This window comes from Hermetia illucens, chromosome 5, assembly GCF_905115235.1.
Source record: "Hermetia illucens chromosome 5, iHerIll2.2.curated.20191125, whole genome shotgun sequence".
Taxonomy (NCBI): Eukaryota; Metazoa; Arthropoda; class Insecta; order Diptera; family Stratiomyidae; genus Hermetia; species Hermetia illucens.
Window position 1 is genome coordinate 64,941,686 of NC_051853.1, and position 17,099 is coordinate 64,958,784.

General features: G+C 40.7%; 1 protein-coding gene across 3 annotated transcripts in view; it reads left to right on the forward strand.

Annotated features, from left to right (window-relative positions):
• Positions 1 to 17,099, forward strand: part of LOC119657701 — a 174,194-nt gene that overhangs the window by 74,942 nt on the left and 82,153 nt on the right. For all 3 annotated transcript variants that reach the window (XM_038064740.1, XM_038064741.1, XM_038064742.1), the window contains exon 3: positions 30 to 76. In XM_038064740.1, coding sequence (XP_037920668.1) covers positions 30 to 76 — 47 coding nt within the window. The remainder of the gene's footprint in view (positions 1 to 29; positions 77 to 17,099) is intronic.

Genomic DNA, 17,099 nt, shown 5'->3' on the forward strand with positions numbered 1-17,099 from the left:
CTAATATTTTTATATTTTTTTCCTTTCAGAATCAAATGAAATCAGAACTAAAAAGGACGACACAACATTTCCCCAGGTAATTTCACTTAGTTATTTACTGTAATAGCAGTTATTTTATTTTTTGCTCTGAATGTATACTTTTGGAATAGGGTAGGTGAATGAGTTTACGCACAGAGTGTTGGACTCCCGCAACAGTTCGCCATTGGAGTACTAACTCAACACCTCCCTGGCATCCGAGAACTATCCCGGAACCGTTTGATACATTACTTTAGGCTAGCCTTTCCGCTCTCCCGGCTTTGGGAGCCTTCAAGTCAGGGAATTCCTTTCACCAATGGGAGGGGAGTTGTTAGTTTAGGGAACTCCTTGCCATCTGGTCCCTCCGTCGGTCGAACTCAATTTTATTCGTAATAAGAAGAGTCCTCATTTCTCTGACAATGTTGTCTGGAGAGAGCTCGCTTGTGTCTGCATGAAGCTGCTGACGAATGCCGTCCCACTTTTCGCAAGAGAAAATGGTGTATTCCGTGTTGTCCACCACTCCATTGCAGAACACACAATCAGGAGATTCCCAATCTTGTGCAGGGTAAGGAAGTAATTAATATTACCGTACGTTCGGTTCAGCAAGGAGCCTAAATTGTCGATAAGTCACGTAGTCCATCTGCCTCTTGGCTCATTTTGCCAATAGACGTTCCTTAGCAAGGAGGGCAACGGGGATCACTCCCGCGATCACTATCGCGGCCGGTTCTCAGACAGTAAATTAATTCGCATAGAGGTTAGCATTAATGGTGCAAGTTGAAACAGAGAAATGTGCTTAGATTAATATATATAATAGTATGTATGTAGGACTCAGTAGTAACTTTCACGAATAAGCAGAAGGATTATAAACGACGGGGAAAACAGTTGCCACGGACTAAAAAATATAAATAGGGTGTGTCCAGTGACAGAATAGATACCTCTCTAAATGATCGCGCAACTTAATATAGGCGATTCGAACCTTAGCTATAAAATACAATTTGGCAGTATATCAACAACACAGATGTTGCTATATTTAACCGCTTAACGATATGTATGTACGTAGATAGTTATCATCGCTGCTGTGGTGCGCCGTTTTCATGCCACAAGCTCCTAAGACTATGGTAAGAGCAAGCGGGAAGAGTCCACTCAGCTCAGATATTCAGAGTCAACCTGTAGCATTCATGAAAGAAAGCAGTTTTCCCATCCTGCAGCTAGAGGTCCCTCTGAGGTCCTCTCTGAAGTCCTCAAGGAATGTTTTCCGTATATTCTCCTTAGCCTGGCTCTAGCTAAGGCTGGACAGTCGCAAAGGAAGTACCTGAGGCTCCCTCCTTTTTCACCGCAGCTTCGGCAATGGGAATTGTAGGGTATGCTGAGTCTAACGTCATGGCCCCTTATAGGCCAGGGCCCCGTGTAGACTGCGGTAATCTTGTATGCATTTGCATGCGCCTGGCACAAGAAATCTCGCAATCGGGTTTTGTTATAGGAGCTCCCAATCCTCCTTGACTTGGCATTGGTGGTTAGCTTTCGCTATCAGAAGTTCCAACTGCTAAGTAATGCGAGTAGATTTCGCCCTTGATAGTCGCCAGAGAGCGCAGATTGGTCGAGCCGAAGGACTCACAAGAGCATAGCCCCGCCTCGCCAAGCCCCTCAGCCCGCTCATTCATCTTCTATGTTCCTATGACCGGGAATCCAGAGAAGAGTGACTGAAGAATCGTGGGAGACCGTACGACTCGGATATACTGTGTGTATCCGGGAAAACTTCCACACCAATTCCGCAGGCCGCCTTTGATCCCTCGGTGAAGAATACTGTATCATAATAACAATATCAGAACAAATCGAAAACCACAGGTTCATTGCATGAGGTATGAAAAGTTTCGTGTATTTCCTATGTAAAAGTATTTGAGTACACATATGTAATACTTATGTATTTAGTATGTCTGGCCATTCTCTTAAGTGTGATAATAACATTGACTCTTACATTGCTGTAAATTTACACAAAAGAGGCAAATTTGAGCTGTTATAACTCCGCTAATAATAGTGTGGTTGCCACGAAACTCGGAAGTAGTAATAATAAATATAAATATAGATAAATAGAATCATCATCAATGCAACAACCGGTACCCGGTCTAGGCCTGCCTTAGTAAGGAACTCCATACACCCTGGTTCTTTGCCGACATCCACCAATTCGATATCCCTAAAAGCTGTCTAGCGTCCTGACTTACGCCATTGCTCCATCTCAGGTAGGGTCTGCCTCGTCTTCTTTTTCTATTATAGATATTGCCCTTATATACTTTCCGGGTTGGATCATTCTCATCCATACGGATTAAGTGATCCGCCCACCGTAACCCATTGAGCCGGATTTTATCCACAACTTGACGCTCATAGTGTCGCACATAGATTTCGTCGTTATGTAGGCTACGGAATCGTCCATCCTCATGTAGGGGCCAATAATTCTTCTGAGGATTCTTCTCTGGACCCCGGCCAAGAGTATGCAATTTTCTTGCTAAGAACCCAAGTCTCCGAGGAATACATGAGGACTGGAAAGATCATTGTCTTGGACAATAAGAGCTTTAACCGTATGGTGAGACGTTTCGAGGGAAAAAGTTTTTGTAAGCTGAAATAGGCTCTGTTGACTGCCAACAACCATGCGCGGATTTCATCATCGTAGCTGTTATCGGTTGTGATTTTCGACTCTAAATAGGGAAAATATCAACGGTCTCAAAGTTGTAGTCTCCTACCTTTATTCTTCTCGTTTGACCAGTGCGGTTTGATGTTGTTGGTTGGCTGGTTTTTGGTGCTGACGTTCCCACCATATATTTTGTCTTGCCTTCAGTGATGTGCAGCCCAAGATCTCGCGCCAATCGGCGCCTGTTCGATCTGGATGGAGGCAGTTTGTACGTCTCGGGTCGTTCTTCCCATGATGTCGATATCGTCAGCATAGGCCAATAGTTGGGTGGACTTAAAGAGTGTCGTACCTCTTGCATTTACCCCAGCATCACGGATCACTTTCTCGAGGGCCAGGTTAAAGAGGACGCATAATAGGACATCCCCTTGTTGTAGACCGTTGTTGATGTCGAATGGTCTTGAGAGTGATCCTGCTGCTTTTATCTGGTCTCGCACATTGGTCAGGGTCAGCCTAGTCAGTCTTATCAATTTCATCGGGATATCGAATTCTCTCATGGCCGTGTACAGTTTTACCCTGGCTATGCTATCATAGGCGGCTTTAAATGAATAAATGGTGCAAGTGGTATCCATATTCCAACAGTCATTCCGTCGCTTGCTGCAGAGAGAAAATCTGTTGTGTCACTGATTTGCTGGAGTGAAGCCTCTTTGGTATGGGTCAATGATGTTCTGGGCATATGGGATTATTTGACCTAGCAAGGTAGCGATGGTACTCAGCAACGTGATACCTTTATAATTGCTGCACTGTGTGATATCTCCCTTTTTATTTTTACTAACTTTACTTTAATAACCAATCAAAAATATTAATCAAGAACCGAGGTGATGCATTTTCTTATTTGTCATGAGATCATCTTCTTCCGGAAAGAAAATCAGAAAAGTCATAACTTGGAAAATTTTCCGGCATTATGTACGAAATTCTTTATGTTTCGCTTTCTGAATAGCGCTTTGTCTGGCCACATTGTGTGATGGAATTTGCCATAACAGTACTTCTGTAAAGAAATGTACACATTTTGTTAGAAAGCAAATTTCACTGAAACTATTGGACGACGATTCGAAACTGTTAAGGACGATTTTATGGAGAAACGACAGGAGAAGTAGGATAAATCGCATAAGAATTAGTGCGCTCCTGTAGCTTGCACCAATTGAAAACTATGAGTTTTTCCTCCTACACTTGCCATTCTAACTTAATTCATACTTGGTCCCGCTGGTAGCTTCCAGCCGCATGGACTACATATATTTTACTTAGCGAACTGTCTCACGATATTAGAGCTGTACGTACATAAGTTTGTTTGCATGTATCCACAATGGAATACACGCTTTTTATATTATCCCCAAAATAATAAAAGTTTCCCATTTTTCCTATTGATAAACGCCGGCCTGTCAACAGTAAGGTCGAAGCAATCCATTTCCGCAAATTCATTCGATAAAAACAAGCCAGGGTTATATCCATCTTACGAAGTGGCAGATTTGATTGTATCACAAGCTTAAGCAATCGACACATGAAAGTCGCTAATTATAATCATAAAATACCTTTAGGGAGTAATTCATGGATTCCTTCCGACGAAGCACTTCAAAATGAAGCTATCTTTCTCCATAGTTTTAAAGTGATCAGTTTCGTTATATTATAACTCCACAAAATCTATTCTTGAAATCTTCTACTGGAACATACGTTTAGCATATTTAGCTGCACATTACATACTATATTTTGTGAATTCGAGTCCCTAGAAGCACGCAGAATGTGGAGAATCCAATAACATTTAAAAAATAATACTAGAAATTTGCTTATAGTAGTAATATAAGTCTAAGGAAATATTAAGGGTTCGCAGAAAAAAATAAATCTTTAAAAATCCTTACACAAACTTGGTATATGGTCGCAAGCATATGCGGTGATAAAGCCGATTTATCGGCATTAATATTATCCCCACGAATGGAATATTCCCAGCACCATTGATAAAAAGCTTTCAATACAGAAGTTATTTTCTGTTATCCTTATCCGTAAGATCCAACGCATAAGGCAAAATGATACAAGACACTTCCACGATATGCAAAGACATCTCGCTACTAGGATTTGGGATGAATTTAAATTGACAGCCTTTGTATTAGCGACATTATCCAATGATGAAGAGCGGAGACGTGAGAATGGAGGCGGCATCCATTCGTTTTCTATTTTTAGATGTTTACATTGCTCGGAATACAAATCAAATGTTGGAAATACGTTATGAGATCAGAAGACCGAAGTTATATTTGGCCTTACATTTTTGTTTTCCTCTCTTGGTTCAATTCGGTTATTCTATCGAAAGGATAATTACAGTTGGCCAAAAAAAGTGTTTGCGTTTTGCGTATCGAAAACACAAGGCCATGAACTCCGAAGTATGTACTTATCTAGCATATGGAGTTTCGGAATTGTGTTTACAGAAGAAGGAATACTATTTTACGAGTATCTGAGCGTGAAATTGAGTTTTGGCCATACTCTTATGTCTTCAAAGATTTCTCCTTTTAGAAAATGCCAAGTAGATGAAGTGGAACCTCAAACAATGAGTGTGAGAATTGGAAAATGGTTCAACGTCTAAAGTTTTGTGTAAAATAAAACCTTGTTAAAATCGGTTCAATGTCTTTCTGTCGACTCATTGAAACCTCCCTGTACTCTCCCGCTTCCCGTGGAACCATGAAGTATTACCTTTAGTCGGAATGTGCGTCGTCAAAGCGATATGAACTCAGATAACAGATGCAGTTTGAAAAAAAAATTGTTAGAGAAAAAGTAATGCCCGGCTGCGTCGAAACGTGCTTGTGTCAAATCTTTAGGCGTCGAAATGACGTGTACTCAAATATTACAGCACGTGGCGGGGTTAGGTCACTCTAGCTAGATCCCCTTTGTTCTATTCGCGGCGCACGTAATCGCAATTTCCTCCTCCGTTTTTCGCAATCTAGGTTATATAAATCCGATCATGGTTTTGATAGAATCCGAATTCTCCTCCGATTCATCTAGAATCTCCACTAGATTCCTCCTTTTGTCCGCGAATTTCACACAGTGGGTAAATATCTACTCTGTGCTTTCCAGGACTACATCGCAGTATAGATAATTGGGTGGAGTGTCCACTTTAAACTTCTAGAAGTACTGTTGAGGTTAAGGTTAACGTTACAATTGATCTTCCAATCTCCTCCTACAACCACTCCTCAACCTGTACGTTTTCCCTCGCAAGTGTCAGTTGAGTGCTCTATAACCACCCGTCAATAGTTTTTTTTTGGAAGTAGGATAGATGAATGCCTTTACGCACAGGGTGTTGGACTCCCGCAACAGCACGCTGGCGGACTACCAACTAACACCTCCCTGTCATCAGAGAACTTGCTGGAATCGTTTGACACATTACTTCGGGCTATCCCTCCCGCTCTCCCGGCTTTGGGAACCACCTTCAAGTCAGAGAATTCCTTTCACTAACGGGAGGGGAATGGAGGAAGAGAGTTGCTGTTAGTTCAGGGAACCCGGTCCATCTGGTGGGTGCTCAGTATACAGGGTTTCCGCAGAGCCCCGATTTTCCGGGTGACAAGTTTATAGCCAAGTCCCGACAGGTCCTCATTCGCCTCGTTAACAAGATTCTGCAAGCCGCGAGCTTTGCTTTTATTTATAGCGCTGCGGAGTCTCCTTTTTGCTTATCTATATTGTGCCTTTATGGCACATGCCTCCTCGTTGTTGTGCAAAAGTTGTGCCAAACGGCGGAGCTTTTGACACTCTTTCCGTAGGTCGGCAATTTCTACCGTCCACCAGCACATAGAAGGCTCGTCGCTCTTGGGGCTTCTCCGAGGCATGGAAGCCTCACAGGTCGTCGTTATCAGGTTCATCACTGAATTTACGACGGTGTCAGCTGCGACACTACCACCCCCCGGAGTGCCCCCAGCGCGACCATACCTGCTCCAAGAGGAGCATGCTTCCTTCACAGCCTGAGCGCCGAAATGTTGGCGTGGATCCGGTGTTTAAAACTACGGGCCCGGTTCTCGCCGCCATTTCCAGAATCCGTTTCCCTCGGTAGTCTGAGTGAGGCATGCCCCATTCAAGAGCCCTGGCATTAAAATCGCCGCCAACCAGGATTTGTCCCTCCGTGCTCGAAACGGCGTCCTCCAGAGCATCGAGCCGAAAGTCGGGCATCGTGTCATTCGGCGTCAGGTAAACGCTAAAAAAACGTTATCTCTAAACACCGGATCCAGACAAACCCGTCCCCCGTCTTTCAGCAAGAACACTAAGTCAAAGGTTGTCCCGAACCCAGATGGCAGCAGTGCCCGATAAGTTGAGATGCCATGAGGGCGGGTCCTTGTTTCGGTATTGCTCGCTAATCAACACTAGATCAGCATTTACTTGCGCAGCGAACTGTACTAGCAACTGGTGAGCGGTTGCACTCCGGTGCATGTCAATTTGCAAAATGCGAATCCCACCGTTAATAGTACCGACTGTTCCCATGAACGTAATTTAGCAGCATCGAGATGGTTTACAACCACAATCAGTGCTACTATATCGTCGGAAAATCTCAATACCGTGGTTCCCTCCAAAGTTGTAAGGTTCAGTACATGATAATACATGGTGCTCCAGAATCGTTGACCCTGAAAAACATTCGTCGAGAGCAGAGCTCCTTATCGATGTTATTCTAGTGCCATATTTCCTAGTAGCTATTGACAATAACACTGGATACGAATACCTATCGTCGGCAGGAACCTCTCACGTGCAAAATTTGCTTTGCTTCTCCAAGAAGTGAATTCTCGGTCATTTAATATAGAGTGAAATTTAATATAGAGTAAAATGCCAAGGAATATACTTCGAATTAAGGCAAAAATGCATATGGTATATCGCAGGGCAGCATTGTTTCTTTTGTATGCCAATGATTTACGGTGAAAACTCTCTTAGCGGACAACCCTAATAGGCTGACGACCCTCTTTTTTGTATATGTCAGAACAATTAGCCTCTCTTGGGCGGACACCCATTTTGACCGGACGCGGGCAGTAGATTTTATAATTTAAAACAAGTCGGAATATCGGAAGCACGCGCTTCGAGTATAAAGGTTTTGTGTTCATCTTATGTAAAAAATTTCTAGGCATGTTTTTCTATCCGTATACAAATCCAGCATATTCCTTCAAATTTTTCCAAACTACAAGATATGTGTACATATTACAGACATAGATATTATTCTTACCCTAAACAGACAAACTGCCTATTACTGAATATTGTACATATCCATGCATATGTAAATTGATCGTACTTGTATTTCTGGTTTACTTCATGCACAGAAGTATACATATATAGTACCTATATATACTAATTTGGAGAATCCCCTGATAAAAAATGTGTGTGCTAATTGCCTTGGAGTTAAAGATTTCACTGCGTCTAACGGTTGGCTGCAAAGATTTCGCAATAGACACAATATAGTATTTCGATGTGTGTCTGGTGATGCCTCCGCTGTTAATCCAGGAGACGCTGAATAATCAAAAAAAAAAACTTTCAGCAATTTTAATTGGTTATAGACTCCAGGACATTTATAATGACGACGAAACGCATTGCCCAACAAAACGCTTGCCTTCAAATGGGATAAGTGTCACGGCGGAAAATTATCCGTCTGTCTGTCTGTCACACCCGATGAAAATTGGTAAGAGCATGTGATCTGTTGTTCCCTTTACATACAGCAAGTGGCGCGTGTTAAGTTTAAGGATATATACCGGTATTTCGAGGACCAGTTTTCCACTTCGCCAGTGAGTTTTTGAGATAAAAATATTCGACATTTACAAAATAAAAAATAAAATTTTGCCTTTTTTTCCCAATGATGCATGCGTTCAATTCACATAAGTGCATATATGCGTATTTGGGTACATATATACGCATCAGCAATGTTTCTTTGTTTAGGATGATCACAATATTTATGTCTTCAATATGTGCATATATCTGAAAGTCTGGGAATATATGAGCAAATATTTTGAATTTTTAGCTATTTACAGAAAGAAAATCGTGTATAGAAAGTTCTTCACATAAGATGAACACAAAACCTTTATACCCGAATCCGCTTCGTTTTCAGTTGGAAGAACCTACAACTCGCCAACAGTTTGATTGTTGAGCAGTTCATCAAAGTACTACTTAGTCGGAAATCACTCTCTGCACATGTCAACCTTCATCGAGATTGCTGGATTGGCCATCATTCGTCCGTTCAGTTGCTAACATCGGAACAGTCGTTCCACCTTTATCAACGATTATTGCTTTATCTCCAGGGCAATTGATAGCTGCAATTAGGGAATACTATGTTATGAATTGCTTTTGCATTTACTCTCACCTAATTGTTAGAGTTAAAATTGAGGTAATGTTGCTATTCGAACTCGGAGCACCATACCAAGGAAATAGTGATCCGAGTCTATATTGTCCCCTATATCTTTTAGCACTCATCCAGGCTGAGAGGGAGCGGCGTTCGAATAACGTGCGTTCATTTGGTTGAAAATGTTTGCGTCCGAAGAAGCCTATGGCCCAGGCCCCCGTGTTTTAACCATTTTGTATAATACTTCTGCTGTTCGATTTTCCTTTTTCTTCGAAAGGTCCGCCGTTGAATTTCTCCCTGAGATCTACGTTACACTTTGGCCTCTTTTTAGTATGATTTTACAATTAGCAGTGATATGCAAGCATGAATCTAGTACACCGCTCTCTTTTGATGACCAGTTTTATACACTTTTTATAAGTTTTCCTTTCATCTTCTAGTTGCTTCGCAGCGAGTATTGCAAAAAACTGTTTTCGAAGCTTAATACTAGATATATTTAAAGTCAATTACAATATCTCTGCCAGTGCTGATTGTATCTGAAACGTACGTTTTGTTTGAAGGGTATAATTTTAGAAAATATTTCATGTGGAAAAGGTCCGTCAGTTCTTCTAAGTTGCTAAATATTATTTGAGGTGTAGCAAATGAGAAAATTTCGGCTATTTTCCAGGGTCAAATACTGAGAACCAAAAAATGACAAAAGCTGGTCAGTTACTGGGAAAATCGACGAGAAATACATTGATCAAAACGCGGTTTTGTCTGTCTGTTTGCTCGCGGTTGAATTCATCAAGAAGCTCAGTGATCAGGGCCTCATTACTGTAATGCCAAAAATACAAAAATATTTGAATTGATTGCAGAAACAATCGCAACAGTCAGATTGCTGAACAAATAAGTGGTCCAGTGGGATTGAAAATGAATTATCCACTACAAATTACTCTCCAGTCTGGCTAAAGGATTGGTTCTCCATTGTTGGCAACTAACGAGATTATTCGAATCAGTAATGAAAATGAGTTTAGAATGGATGAAATCTCAAGATTTCTTTCTCCAGCAGACATAATGGACAACAATTTTGTGGAGTATACGGAATCCATTGGGGTCTTTGTTTCAGTCTTTACACATTACACTTAATAATGTGCTGCTGGACAAACATTCGAAGCCAGGACCACAGTACGTCAAATAAGTGGTATCCACACTAAATGGACCGGAGCTGCGAATGTATTGAAAAGGTTTATCCGTAGACATCATAGGCACTAAACCACGTGCTGGTACTGCTAGATGTTGAGGACCTATGATGTATATGGATAAGCTTTTCCAATACGTTCGCAAGCCACGTCCATTTAGTGTGGGTAATGAACATTACCATAGATATATTGTACCCAGTCAAATGAGATTGAGAGGCTAGCGTTCTACTCTCTCCACCATCGCGCCTCCTAAGAGTACTTCCCGGAACTTTTTTAGCCGCAAACCAGAAGAGTTTTATGAAAAACCATAGCCCTGCTAACATCAACAAATGAAATGTTTTTTACCCTTCTTTTTCTTCAATGATTTCCAGTTTTTCAGTTCAGTCATTTCCCATTATGCTTCAGCGCCCTTCGTTTTTTCGGAAGTCACATTCCACCAATTTTAGTGTCGTATCACCTTCGCAATTATTTGGTCTTGCACCGGGGTAACGGAAGAAATCATTTTATTGTTTGTAATATTTCCTTTTCCTTATGACTTAGCATCCATCCTTTTTATAATCTCTCTCATTTCCTGTGTTTTTTCCTGAATTCGCAATATCAATAATTAACGTCCTTTTGAAATCTCATTTTGAAGATATTACATCAGCTTCCTTTGTGCCTTGGAATCGAGGAAGTTTCTGGGGCCAACGAGAAGAAGCCTGAGGTTATGGGTTTCCTACGTAAGAATATTCGAGTGCATTTGTAGGTAGCCCGTAATGTATACGCATTTAGTGTATCGGACTATTCACTTTACACTGATGTTGATATTTAATGGCGATATACTCTGATTCTGGGATGAACTTAACGGAAGTTTCTAGCGGATTTTCAAAACATAATTATTAATTTTGTTTGAGCATATAAAGGGTATTGTAAGGCCTAAATATCTTATAGGGTCAGCTTTATGATTTGTTTCAGATTTTCCAGTTGGGTGATTTTTAAAAATGGGCCCGTGAAGTAAGTGATCACCATCTCGCCCCGCGCACCCCATATTCGCAACTGATGTAAAAATATAGACCTACTCCAGAAAGGAGTAAAAATATTTTACACCTTCCCCTCCCCTGACGAAGACCGATGGCAGTCACTGGATGTCTGAGGGTAGTTTAAACCTTGCCACTAAGTTTCGTGTTAGTAGATTTAATCGCTTTTGAGAAAAGGGCACGTAGGACAGGCAAACAAACGCGCAAATAGACAGCAAACCGATTTTAATAAGTTTTTGTTTTAAAAGAAACTTTAAAAAAGCTAGAAAGTGTCAGTTCTCGATGGTATGGTATTGTATCGGCGAAGAAATATTTGGGGAAGGATATTGATTGTATAGATTGCATATTGGGTGGTTGGATAGAAGGACTTTATATCACTGGAAACTTAAAAAACGGGAAGGTCACATACAACGAAAGGAGGACGAGTTATGTATCGTGCAGTGAGTGTTTAATCCTTTCTTTCGATTAAGGGCCCGAAAAAATCAGTGTTACACTGCAAAGATATTAAAAATTTCATACAATGATACAAAGATACTAAGTCGATCGCTAAGATTGACAAGAGGGCACAAAGGAAAACAGCAACATAAGTTTTCCGAACAATTTCGCTGTTGTCTATGTATGTTGAAAGGAGCCCAGGAGTATTCACAGGAACTAATTTGTAGTGAGCGACTGTCGGTAGTATATTTGAAATGCAAAAATATTAAATATTTATTCAATACTGGTAGTCTACTAAGCTGAATAGGGATGATGAGTTACTCAAGCATGGGCAGTTGTTTTCTTCTGCGCTTCCCAAATTGCAGCAAATACGAGTATTTTGATGGGTCAGCAGTACGAGGAATTCTGTTAGTGACCTCCATTATTGATATGTATACAACGAATATGTTATTTCAGGTTCATCGTCTAGTACCGAGAATGTAAATCTATATCTGTGGGACCCTTCCTTGCGTGTTCTATGCCCCTTCTATTTTATGAATTTGGGATGGCGGTGCAGGACACGAAACTGCTCTATGTTTGTCAGCGGGTGGTGTTGTTAATGTGTTTTCCTGTATGTCGCTCGACGGAATGCAGCTTTGGTTGGCTGTTCCTCCTCCTGATCAAGAGGTAGTCCGGCGTGCCACGGCCTACAGGATCAGGAGGGGCGAGCCGATTCAATCAGCTGGAGGGGTTAGGAACACTGGATAGGGATTTAAAAGTTTCGCGATTGCATCCAGATCAGGCGTTTGATAAAATAAAATGGCGAAACCGATCACGACGAGCCGACCCCGCTTGTGAACGGGACAAAGGTGAAGAAAAAGAAGACGAGGTGGAGGACTTAGGACCTTTTGGTTGTTAGACGTGGCACCTTAAATGGAACGAATTGGGGAAAAGTTTAAATTGTGTGCGCCAGAGAAAGTTCTGTCGTGGACTTTGGGCTTGAGACGAACTTCCTGCTGACGGGGTATGGTAACTTGAATGAACTTCTTTTCTCACGGAAACTTGCCTCGATTCATGACTTTTAAAGATCCTATATAGCCTTGAAGTTTCTCTTTCGGCGTCCAGTTCCTCGCAGTATGTTTTAAAGGAGCCTCGTTCTGAGCACTTAACTAGCCTCTGATATTCATGCTGTGAATTTCAGAATAATCAGTGCTCATTCTTATTGCTTTTCGAAAATTCATTGATTTCCTCAGACTTTGCAGTTCTCGGTTCCACAAAGGAACTGTTCTACCGCGTTTGGCTCGAGAAATAAAACAAACATCTACACAACGCTCCAGAGTTTCCAATTGATCTATTGTCGCCAAAAGAGTTCTTAGTAGCACTTGCTTGCTAAGAAGTTTTTTGAACTTTATCCATTTCGTTTTCCTAAGATTTCGTCTTTGTACTACAGACTGTTTACTTGAAATAGTCAGATTTATTTCTAGGTATCGGTGATCTGCTAGTGAGACTTCGTCTAGCACCTTTAAAATGCAGATTGTTAGGTCAATTGCTTCAATTCTTTTTGGCCCCGTGCACCCTACGTTCGCAACCGTGGGACCAGCTGAAATTATGAAATCAAATAACTTCTCACGTCCAGGATTGCATTTGTTACTCCCCCAATAAATATATTGAGCGTTCGCATCGGAACCTATTAAAAGTTCGAGACTAGTTCCTTCTGCATACACTACCAGATCCCTTAGTTCTTGTGTCGCAGTTCCATTCTGGAGGAGTGCACCGAATATGCTGCAATTTGATTTGCTGTGTGAGAGTCGAAAATCATTATTGTTGTTCCATCTCAAAATAAATATGATGCTCTACAGTTTCCTGATATAATCGAAACACTATTTATCCAAGAAAAACTAAAGCACCACTTAAGACTTTTTTGGCCCAGTTTGAACAACAAGCTCAAACCCTCCACATTTATAGATTTGTCCTTCCTGGCATTCATGAATTTTGTCCTCCAGTGTCCGAAATCATTACCCGGATTCTGTTCACCCAGCATGCGTGCGCAGCTCGAGATTCACAATGGTGAATTTGGCCCGACCGCCAGAACTCAAAGCTGGGATTAGCTGTTGAAGCACCCGGCAACCTCATCAGTGCACTTGAAGGAGCCCATCACGAAAATCTCAATTCTTAAATTTTGTTTTCATTCCTTGCACCAACATTTTTTTCCACAGGTACCTTTGTCCCTTTGGCATTTTACCATCCATCGAGGAAACATCCACGGCGAAGGTCAGAAATGAGGTTGCAGCTTGTACATAGGTCCTCTTCTTTCTCGACTTTGTGTTTGTATTCCTTTGACAGGACTAGTTTCGTTGGAATCTCTCTTGATCTTGATCACTGATCTGATCACCTTCCAGCACATAGCTCCTAGTCCCCACAGGAAGCGGGGATGTAGGCCCTAGTGCCCATCACATATGTGTTGGTCGTACGTTCTTGCACGCATTACCATTGACCGAAAAGTCCGCTCCAGGGTGGATCTCACCGGGGTTACCAGTTTGTCTTCAGCGTTCTTCGAAGATTCCGCTTCCTTGCATCCGATATCTCTGGACAGCACACCTGGTGGTGTAGCGCACCCATGTCCTCATTCCCAAGGAGCTTCATTTAATTCCTCGTCGTCTTCCGAGGTCCACGGCGTTCGGGCGGTTTGGCCCCATTTTCACATAACAGCGTTAATGAAAATTTTACTGTTGTTATTGCTACATAAATATATCCAAATAGTTATTTTAGTGTGTGTGTATTACATCATATGATATTATAGAATGCCATGCGATCGATGAGTGTTTAGACAGGGGACTAAATGAAAATTGTATTTTATTTTTTTTTATTTTTTACGCAATTGTAATAAGCCCATAACATAGGCTATGTTACTACAAGGTTTTGCAGAAAATGCTGTACTTCCGAACTGAGTTACAATGGGTTAAAATTATTTTGTTAATATGTTAGAAAAAAACAAATAGCGTCCTATCGCCGAACTCAAGCTCTCCTAGCTTTTGTAATTAATTGAAAAATAAATCCAGATACTCGAGAACAATAAATAGAGTTGCAATGAATATAGAGTTGCTTATTTTTCCCATTCATTCTGATTGTCCACTACCGAATGCATATTAAATAATGCTAAACTATCGTCGTGAGAAGATACCACAGGTGGGCTAATCCATACAGAGTATACCATACAGTCTTGGAAACTAGTACGTAATTCAAGTTTCAGCTACATGCAAATAGGACAGTTCAAGCTCCGCAAATGGAGGAAACCTTTTATACATGAAGCTTCCAGTTTCTCGTTTCTTGGCTTCCTTAATTTGAAGTGTCCTTGCTATTTCATAAAGCGGGAACCCATTTCCATTTCCCCCTTCAAAATGTGAATTTATCGTTGTGTTTCTGGACAATGGCATCTCTGCATATCCCTATCTCTCATGGTTAACAAAGAAATGCCAATGAATGAAGGAATTCCTAGTTCATGGGGTTAGTTTGATTTTAAGATCAATATTTCCGTACTGAATCTTACTACACTTTTATTACGTGCATGTAATGGCATCGTCAAAATTCTACATTTCCGAATATTATGAGATATTACGCCATTTTCTTTGTATAAAAGGATACTAAAAAAGTATGGCTCATGAAATATGTAATGGATATGCAAATTCTTATCATGAATATATTTATCGATTGGGTGGAGTGGTTGAGTAAAAATATAAGTGAATATATTAACTGAGAAGTACAACCGTAGAATAAAGCATGACCACGTATTATTCGTCCGTACACATACCAGCAACAGGTGGCATCTGTTGATGGAAACATCAATAAGATTTATGTTTTGCTTTCCAGTATGTGACCATGGTTGACTGCGTTGATAATAATAGATACATCTCAATTCAAAACAAAATTTATGCATTACCCGAACGCTCGTAATATTCCCGCTGGAATTGTTTAGCTTGAGGCGGGTTTGTATAGACATACCCGAACGCTCGTAATATTCCCGCTGGAATTGTTTAGCTTGAGGCGGGTTTGTATAGACATACTACACATAAGTTAACCTGAGATTACTTAGGAGTTTCTGAGTAACCTTGTATCACTCCATTTTTTATTCAAATGCAATTAGCACCTAAGAAGGCTTTAAATTAATTGAAAGAAGAAGCAGATGAATGAAGCTGCGACTGTTCGATCTGTAATATGAAAAACCAGAAAGTAACTTTCATACCTGGTACCAAATACATATACTTATTGGAGCCACCCGCTAAAAATTTTGAAAACGAAAATTTCAACAGGGGAGAAGTGCAAAAGATTCATTAGAATGGGTCCACTTTTCCACTGAATTATAAGGATTAGAAAACTACATAGTGTAAATCGCTCTTTTCCTTTGGTATCTTTTGATATTGAAAACGACATAAATTGTTGCGACATCTCCTCTGCTGCAATAGAGTTACAACAATAACAGTTTAACTAGTCGCCGGTCTTCGTCTTCCTGTTCTTCCTTCGAATAGCTTTCCTTTAGGACTTTAGGGTCATTAAATATTTGGTAGAGTTCGTGATTGTATCTGATGCGTCATTGGTTGTCCTCTCTTTCAGTTCCTATTGTTTTCCACAGGACGCTCCTTTTGAAGGTACTTTCCCGCAAGTTTATGTAAGGGTTCATGTTTCACATCCGCGGCATAGCTCATAAGCTTATATAGTTCTGTTTACTCGGAGTTTTGCTTTCCTAGCTGTATCAGCAGCACCGAGTATTCTTTATTTCGTCCATTTCATTTCCATCTTTCGTCAGTTGTACAACTAAGTATATAAAGTCTATATTTTGAAAGTTATATTCGTCAGCCGTTGTATTTTGTCTGGTGCGCGCCTTTTTCCTCGTTTGCATCATAATTCTTGTCTTCTTCTCGTTAATCCGTCGATCAACTTCATTTGCTGTTTTGTCCAGGTTTATAAAAATCTTCTTTGTTGATGTGAAAGATCGTCACATGATAAGAGGTTAGATATTGTCTTCTATTTGCAGTTAACTCTAAAATTGGTAGACCAGTAGCTTACTCCAAACTAGAATTTTATTTTACAGTGTATATATTTTTCGGGAGCAACTTACTCCCTTCATCAGTACAAAGCTACTGCAAACAAACACTAATTATCTAAATTACTTTTTAAAAAAAAAAAAAAAAACCTTAAATTATTAAATTAAATTATTAACTATCTGCTAATTACCGCGGCGAGTCTTATTAATTTTGAGGGGCAGTTACCGGAATCTGTGTTTAACAACCGCGTCGTGTCTTCTCTCAAAATTTCTGGACCTTCCCAAGGGTCCAAGGTTGTCCTTCGGTTTGTATGACGCAAGAGTTCAAGATTTTCGCGTTGAATGGTATGGGCTTCACCGACTATGTACCCTGCACTGAAGATCTTATGCACGACTTTTGTTTCTGAACACTACTTACCGCTTCCTTGATATGTTCATTAAATCTAGTCGTTATCAGGCGTTTCGTCTGTCCTATGTATAT